The following is a 9,154-nucleotide window of genomic DNA, read 5'->3' as shown; positions in this document are numbered from 1 at the left end:
TTATTGAGGCCACGGTCAAGTTGCTGAGAGTTGCGTCCCACGTCGCGAAAGACGGAGAGAGAGAGAAAAATGACAACTTCGTTCCAGCGTCTTCAGCGTTTGCTGAGGTACATATGGCAGATCGAGGTCTATCCATAGAATGAACACACCATCATTGCTAGATAACTGTGTGTCATTGACACGCCGTGTCCCGAAAGTCGGTCCTTCGTTTGGCAATGGATGTAAACAGCTTGTTACCTGTCTACTTTCATGAGTACATTTCATGACCTTACGAGGTTACTTTGCTTGTTCTGAAGAATTTTGGTGAGAATCCTCAGTTTCCTGTGACCATGCATAAGCCACTTCTAATATAGTTGCCAATGTTTGGTGTATGTCACTTGATTATCTTCTTGTACTCGTGCAAAATAAATAATTGAATTGCACATTCCTAAATGAATGAACCATTGAAAGAACCATAACTCCCATGTTGAGCATTTAGCTAATAATTTACTAATACTCTAACCGTTTACTGTTAATGCTTTCATCACTGTCATTGTTTGTACATTCGTCACTGTTGTAACTACTATTTTAGTGCAACCAATAACCTGTCGCTCATTTCTTGGACGCGAAAATTGGTAAGTGCATGGGGCGAGGAAGTATAGTGTAGCCAGTAGGAACCGTAGGATTTGGCGCGTGTAGGCGAACATGCCTTGGAGGTGCTTGCTACGTGAAAAAATGGCAGCTGCACCGCTGCCAATCTGATTGGCTGTACATGGCTGTTTAGCAACCAGTGCAGACGACCTTTTCGGTATCAACCAATGGTGTTTAGTTCTTGCGTAGCTAGACATCAAACCGTTTCATATACACTCTCGCTCTCTTGCATAGCGAGAGGCTAGCCCCAAGCGATGCTTGCTTGAAAGTAACAGGGGTAAGATTTAATTCCCTGAGAGGTTCGGCAGTGCCATCAAACTGATTGAATCCTAAGGTTCAATCTTTCGTTCTTGTATCGGTGAGTACAGTATTCCTTTGTTTTTTAACTTTGTTCATCTTACCACAGTCACTTCGTTGTTTAGCTTTCAGGATGTGATGTCACTTCAGCGGGGCTCATTCTGGGGTATGCCTTACTAATAGTGTTTTGTGACAAGTACTGCTATTAAACATTTAAGATATTCATGCATGGCCTATGTTGATTGTACATTTCATTTTTAGGGCATACCCGTCGCTGAACCTGAGGATAGAGGTGGACAAACAGCACCATGAAGCCCATGTCAATCTGCCAGGTCTTCGCTATGATGACATTGATTACACAGGTACGCATGCAGCAACCTTCAGCATTTAATCAGCAAATTTGTTGGCTCTGTTTGTTTTGTCTTCTAAAAGAAGATACTTTTTGGAAGTTTCTGAACTAATCCAGACAAATGGATGGGCATGTTTTTTGGGGTGTTTTAAAAAAAAGAAAACCTGCATCATAGAAAAATTTTTTATGTACCTACGCACAATAGTGCTCAAGCAATTTTCTTGCCAACGCCAGTTTTTTTCAATTTGGATTAGACTGGTTTATTTCTCATAACAAAGCCATGCATATGGAATCTTGTGTACAAAAAAGGAGCACAAGTTTCTTTTGATTAATCAAGGTGTGTAGTGTTCACACAAGCAACTGAACATTACAAAAAAGAATTGTGAAACATCCTGATCGGAAATCAAACTGAAGCTAGTGTGTAGCATGCGCACAACCCAGTAGACCCTACGACTCCCAGACCTGTAATTTGAAGCTACATTTTTGCTAAATTTCAGTACAAGTTTCCTTTCAAGACCTCCAAACATCGACCCAAATCAGGTTGTAAAAGAGGAGTGGGACAATGGAGGTAAAATTAAGGTGTTAATAACAAAAATAAACACACCTGAAAAAGTAGTGTCTTATTCTTCTTCTTCTTCTGCATTCGTGGGCTGAAACTCCCACGTACACTCGTGTTTTTTGCACGAGTGGAGTTTTACGTGTATGACCGTTTTTTACCCCGCCATTTAGGCAGCCATACGCCGTTTTCGGAGGAAGCATGCTGGGTATTTTCGTGTTTCTATAACCCACTGAACTCTGACATGGATTACAGGATCTTTTTCGTGCGCACTTGGTCTTGTGCTTGCGTGTACACACGGGGGTGTTCGGACACCGAGGAGAGTCTGCACACAAAGTTGACTCTGAGAAATAAATCTCTCGCCGAACGTGGGGACGAAGTCACGCTGACAGCGGCCAACTGGATACAAATCCAGCGCGCTACCGACTGAGCTACATCCCCGCCCTCAGTAATAATAATAATAATAATAACGGGCATTTATAAAGCGCCTTATCAGAAGTTCAAAGCGCGTGACAACAATACATGTATATAAAAATCATACAATCACTGTCAGATTCAAACAACACATCATGCACATCTCACATCCCCAGACTCTATACTAAGGAACTATCCGTAGTGTTGTTGGAACAAGTGAGTTTTCAAATTGGACTTAAAAGATGAAATGGATGGAGAGTGACGTAATTGAAAGGGGAGTGAATTCCATAACTGAGGTCCATAGTACGAAAACGTGCGGAAGCCATGAGCCTTGCGTTTAAAGTGACCTTGACGGAGAAGTCGAGCATCATCAGAAGAACGAAGGGTGCGAGAGGGAGTGTAGAGGGAGACCAGTAGTGTCTGAAAAGGGGAGTTTGACTGTGCCAAGACATGACAGGTCCTGTTTTCGGTGAACTTTTAATCCTGCCCAACATTTCTTTGCAAGAATGCCCTCGGTAGTCGCTTTCTGTGCTTGGGAAACAACATGCTTTTGTGCGAGCGGGGTCAAGATGGCGGACAAATGTCAGCCGATGAGCATGCGATCGAGTTTGACAGACGAAACAGGCATTGATTACAAGTGAAGACATTTTTGATGACAACGTCGTAGAATACGATTGTTATAGGACATATTTACAATCAAAGATTTCTTCAAAAAGATCTAGAGTTAAAATACTTTTTCATCATCCCTTAATTGGTGCAATTCATGCGCTAGAACAGTCGTATTAAAGAAGGTACCATCGTCGAAATGAAACCCATACCTGTCAAGTCCTACGCATTCTGCGTAATTCTTACGGATTTTCGGTGTTTTTTGAATCCTACGTCGTATACCTCAAACCATACGCATTTTCAGCATTAAAAAAAAAAAAATTGTTTTTTTTGTTGCTGGCATGGACTGCCGTTCATTCATTTCTGAGGAGGAGCTTGCACCAGCCACACAACAGAAGTTCTGGCATGATGTGCGCCAGTTCTACATGGCCTGTGTGAGGAAAATGTTGAATAAATTTCCATTTGGCAGTGAAACCCTGCAACACCTTCAAGTGCTGGATCACAGTCTGGGAGCTGACACACTGACTGCCTTCTTACAGGTCAAAATTAACTCTGATGCATGCTGCCATGATTTTAAGGTGACTGGCAGCATGATTGACAAAGCAAAGATTTGCACAGATGAATACAACAAAGAACACAAGTGACAAGTGACAAAAAAAATGAACGAACAAGAGTGCAGTGTAAATGTATTACATGTAGTGGTAAATAAAGAGCAGTTTGTGTAGAAAGGAATTTATGTGTTTTACTTTTAGTTTGCGAAAAACAATCTGATTGGTTTAGTGTGTATGCGTGAGAAGTTGAATTTGTGCGTTTAACCACATCCTGATCCACGCATTAACTATGGTTTTTGATCCCAACTATGGTTTCTTATGCCATTTACTATGGTCAGAGGCCAAAAGTACTTGACAGGTATGGAAACCCAAACACTACCGCTGCCATTTTTGTTTTCATGCGCACTAGCTTTTGAGACCCTGCGGCAGCATTGACAGCGTCCTCGGTGGGTGAAGGGTTTCTTAGGTGCGGCAGTAAAATGTTCTGGGACGTCTTACGCCGCGAAACGGCCTGCTGGACAGAGGAGGGAAGGTCAAGTTGGTAAGATCAATAAACTGTTTAACATGAGTTTCATATGCTGTGAAGTGGAAGTCGCGGGGTAAATTTTGCTTCATAAATAATGTCATGTTAACTGTTGTCTTCTAGGCCAGCCCAGCATGTGGCGTTTGCTTAACACGATCGGCCGAGCGGAACATGCTGCATTTTACAACGAAGAGTCGTTCCTCAGGTACACCAAACTGCATAATCAAGGCATTGGGACTTTCTCTTCTGAGATTACCATGGAGGTAAGATTTTGAATAGACGATGTTCGGAAATAACTCTGTTGTGTTTTTATGGATTGTGAAAGAGTGAATACTATGGCTTTTATTGAGGCAAACGTGACATTATAGGCCAGTCACTAGTGAGAAGTGACAGGGATTTAATATAAAAGCGTTGAGGCCAAAAACAAGAAAAGTTGGATTCGGGTAATATGATTTTGTTTTTTGTAATTTTTATATATATACGACTTGTGTCTGTCTGTGTGTCTGTGTGTGTGTGTGTGTGTGTGTGTGTGTGATTGTTCGCCATGCACGGCCAAAGTTCTCGATGGATCTGCTTCAAATTTGGTGTCCATATTTAGATACACCCTGCACAAAATCTGGTCGATGAGATATTTCAATACGTGCTCTCAGCGCGCAGCGCAAACCGATTTGGTGTTTTTTTGGGATCAACTTCCATAACTCTTCCTTATCTTCTCCATGTTTTCAGCGTTTACCTCCCTTCCTTCGTATGGTGCAGTACGGTATTAGGGGCATCTTCGGATATTCCCGGCGTTCTGTTACTATTTTTAGAAGGTCACCGCAGTGTCCAGAACGCTTTCCTTGGACCCGTAAGTTGTCCTCACTGTAAAAGTGCAAAGGTCGAATCAATTTATAGCCACGCGAAAAATACACTGTCATCTATCTCTATATATTTATACATATAGATATATATATATACTGCTTCTGTGTGTGTGTGTGTGTGTGTGTTTGTGTGTGTCTGTCGAAAACACCTGTTTGTGATGTGGTATGGCTGCTTTTCTGAGTCAGTATGTTCTGACCTTCCTCTGAGAAGCCATAACAGACTAAAAAGGGCTTAGAGATAAGCTCTAAATGTTTCATTCCTGTGTGAGTGGACTTCGCCTCCAAAGGTGATTATGGTGATTCGGCACTCGATTACATTCGGCGTCGTCAACATGAATGGGACTCGACATGATATGATCATGAATGGCATCATGGTCACTGAATCATTTTCGTGCTGTTCCCATTCCACGAATCTGGGAGGGACCTAAGCTTGGAGGATCCATGGTTCGGTTCATTCAAACGGGGGGTGGGTGTGACAGGGAGACTACCGCCGCCCTTCACAGTAGACTCTGCAGAGTTGTGCGCCTTAGAAGTTGTGAGATATTTATAGCTCTTTATAGCTCGCAAAGCAACACCTGTGGATTGTAGAGTTCTGTTTGTGATATCGTAAATATTCTGCATCAAATTTGGTGGGCATATTCAGGTGGACCCCGGGCACAAACTGGTGGATAAAAACCGGCGAAGCCGGGTATTCCTCTAGTTATCATATATTTTTTATCGTGCACACTTCATTGTTCAAGCGCTAAATGTCCCATGGTCCGTGAACCTTAACATTTTTTCAGAGTAGTTAAACATGTTTTAGGGTCGGCAGAAAATGTTTGGGTAGATCAGGGTACCCTAATCCAACATTTTGTGTGTGTGTGTGTGTGTGTGTCCTTACAAGGTTAAAAAAGAAGGCAAATACATGCATGCTCTTGAAAAATATGATAACCAGGACTAGATTCTTGAAAACGTAGTTTATTGTTTGGATTTAAGGTCAGACAGTGTGACAAATTTGTACGGTATGTGTACCTCATCTACAGATTATCAAAGCTTGTTTTGAGATATGAATTATCAGCAGATTGTAAACCTCTGACACCAAAACTGTCAATACTGTATCGCAGCAGTAAGCTCACTGCGTCGATCTTTACAGCTCATCTTGTCCTGCTCAAAGAACAATCCTACTTCTTCTTTGTCTGTTCCAATCTTGGACCAGCGAATCTTTTCGCAACAACAAAACAAAGGCGAGCGTGAAACACAAGTTTTAGCGCAGCTTTTGAAATTGTTGTTTTCTTAATTATGAGATGAATGGTTGATAAAAAATATGTCTGTGGCATCTCTTTGCAGTTCGGAAGGCATTTCTATGAGGTGACGACCCCCAAGTCTCCCATGCAGGTCAAGCTGAACGTGATCGGCATCTCGGACACCTCCTTCACCACCTGCATGTCCGTCATGGTGGGCGGGCGTCTCAAGCCGTCGGTGCAGGTCAAAAGTCTCAACGTCTTGCGTCACAGAGATAGTGGGCTGGTGGAGCAGGTCCCCGATTGGTTTCAAATGCACTTCTCCAACTTCCTGCCCAGGTTTCCGGAAAAGCCTGCGGTGACCGACCCCCCTGAAGAAATAGGGCAGACGTTCGCGCACCACCTGACTGTGCCGTTCAGCGACACGGACACCAGCGGGAACACCCGCCATCCCATGTACGTTCGCTACCTCTTTGACAATATGTCCATCGCCTCTCACCGCTTTTTCTACAAGAAGTTCACAGGGGATCTGGATCACTTACTGGTGCGCAAAATGTCCTGCATATCTTTCGGAACCACTCAGTTTGGCGATGCTGTCACCGTGGAGACGTTCGAAAACCCACTGGAGGAGGAGGAGCTGAAACTACACTGTTTCGTGGGCAAGAACGGGCAGATCCAGTGGTACGGTTGTATCGAGTTCTTCCCCCTTGCTCCTAACACTAAGAGTAACACATGAAGCCGACTTCAGTGTCATTCAGAGCAGCCGAGCAGTCCTAAGTAGCCCACTTCTTCGGACTAAATCATGTTGTCTGAGCCTGGATGCCGTTTCCCACACTCTGTTCGACTTGGATGTATCTTTAGCAGCAGTTTGAAGTTTTCAAGTGCAGTGCTGGTGACTTTGGACTGCTGTAAAACACCAGCAGTATGTGAAATCTCATTTGTGTAACTGGTCGAGGCCACTGCTAGCTTTGAATTATATATATGCTAGTGAATGGCTTGCGTTTTTGACCGTTATGGAAAGTGTCTGCTTTGTATAGAACATTTTATACTGGAGATCAGGGAACCCCAGTTACAAAGTTTGCAGTATCCAAGAACAGTTTGCATCTTTGTGTGTGGAATGTATGCGTTTGATTTTTTTTTCTGTAAATATAAGTTCACAAGAGATTAACTCGGCAAGTATTGTTAGTTACAAGAGATTAATATGGACAAATCCTTAGCATTAATTTTGGAGTGAGAAGCACCGTCAGTATTGATCTTGACATAGTGCTTGTTTGTGTCATTTCCTGGCGTAATCCAAAGATTTGTGTTTAAATGATAGTTGGATGTTCATAAAATATCAAGTTGTGAAATGCATGTGTACGATAAGGTATAATAGGGAACCATTTGCGATATTATATGATTTAGCTGTTTAGTTTGCACATAGCTGTATATTAGTATTGATTAACGAAATATGCATAATCTAAATCATGACATACATGGAGTATAAAGTGTGCATAACAGTTCATCTGATATTTAGTGCCTTTCTGACAATTTTTATGTCATATTCTGCATTTTTGTTTGTGTAGTTCTAAAGTAGTCCAATGAATGCAGAACATTTATCATTGCGAATTTGACTGAATTGTCCATAATTGTGCTTGGAACTTGCATTTACAAGTGCAAATTGTTCATGCTGCAAAATTTTTACCAGTATGAACTGTAAAGTTAAAATAGTATGCATTTAAGAAAATGGTATGCATGCTGAACTTTTTGTTTTAACTCACTGTTCGCCCCCCGCGGGTTAGGGGAAGAATTTACCCGATGCTCCCCAGCATGTCGTAAGAGGCGACTAACGGATTCTGTTTCTCCTTTTACCCTTGTAAAGTGTTTCTTGTATAGAATATAGTCAATGTTTGTAAAGATTTTAGTCAAGCAGTATGTAAGAAATGTTAAGTCCTTTGTACTGGAAACTTGCATTCTCCCAGTAAGGTCATAATTATATTGTACTACGTTGCAAGCACCTGGAGCAATTTTTTGATTAGTGCTTTTGTGAACAAGAAACAATTAACAAGTGGCTCTATCCCATCCCCCCCCTTTCCCCGTCGCGATATAACCTTGAACAGTTGAAAACGACGTTAAACACCAAATAAACAAAGAACTCGCTGTTCAAGAGAGCTTTATTTAAAGGTAGCCTTGGTAAAAGCTCATGATAGTACAAATAGAAAACATTTAAATTGCTTCAGAATGTATTTGAACATTGTTAGATCAAGCAGATTGTTAATGTTTTCTCCAAAGTAAGAGTGTTGAAAAAAGTAGCAGGTCTATTTATTTGTGTAGAGTACTTTTTTTGGCTGAAAATGTGATGGTTTTTTTGTGTGTAAAGCCTGCTGCAAATAGGTGAAAAGAATATCGTGTGCAAAACGTTGAGATTTTAAATAGATCTGATACATCACCAGGTATTTTTTCTTGTTCTCGTCAGGGGATTGTTTCAATGCTTGGTGATGTTTAAAGTGATGTTTAAAGTTCTTCATTCAAATAATGTAAACCTGCAGAGCATTTCTATTCTTGAAATCATCTTTTACTAAAAACTGTTTACATAAAATGTACACTGTTTTTCATGGACGTCATGTGGTGACATGTTGCCAGTTGCAGATTATGCTTCTGTTTCATATGATCATTAAAACTGACACAGCTGTCTTTATGATTTTTTGTTGCTCATTTATATTACAGTCTTGAGCAATTATATTGTAGTCTGCGTTGTTACTTTCTGATAATAGTAAATGTGTGCGCATTTTACACACAAACACTTGCACTTCTTCTTCTTCTTCTTAGTGATAGGTAGCCAACATCATCATGGTGATGAATCTGCTACGCTTGGGTGATGGTGGTTCCGGTCTTTAACATACATGTACAAGCAATTCAAGAATCTAGTCTTACTGTGAAAGTCTATTAAGCCTTTCGCTAGCAGCCGCACATCTACGCGCGGCTGTGAGGTCACTGTTCTAAATACAGCCCTCACGCTAGTCACATGATCAAATCACATGACTTTTATCACATGGTCAGTCCCGCAGTGGGGCACTGCGGTTATGAAATTAAAGGCCCCTCCTGTTTTTGGAACCGCAGGAGCTTTCTAGTTTGCTGTTAGGTAGATTTTTGGTTCCTCTTTCCTGTC

General features: G+C 41.5%; 1 protein-coding gene across 1 annotated transcript; it reads left to right on the top strand.

Annotated features, from left to right (window-relative positions):
• The first annotated feature begins 1 nt into the window (after position 1).
• LOC138962751 (uncharacterized) lies at positions 2-8,679 on the top strand. Its single transcript, XM_070334703.1, has 4 exons — positions 2-107; positions 1,189-1,289; positions 4,050-4,189; positions 6,113-8,679. Exons 1-4 carry the CDS (start codon positions 70-72, stop codon positions 6,740-6,742), a joined length of 909 nt encoding a protein of 302 aa, XP_070190804.1. The 5' UTR covers positions 2-69; the 3' UTR covers positions 6,743-8,679.
• The last annotated feature ends 475 nt before the right edge of the window (positions 8,680-9,154 follow it).

This window comes from Littorina saxatilis, linkage group LG1 (genome assembly GCF_037325665.1).
Source record: "Littorina saxatilis isolate snail1 linkage group LG1, US_GU_Lsax_2.0, whole genome shotgun sequence".
Lineage (NCBI taxonomy): Eukaryota > Metazoa > Mollusca > Gastropoda > Littorinimorpha > Littorinidae > Littorina > Littorina saxatilis.
The sequence above is the reverse complement of the archived record's forward strand: the minus strand, read 5'-3'. Positions and strand labels throughout refer to the sequence as shown.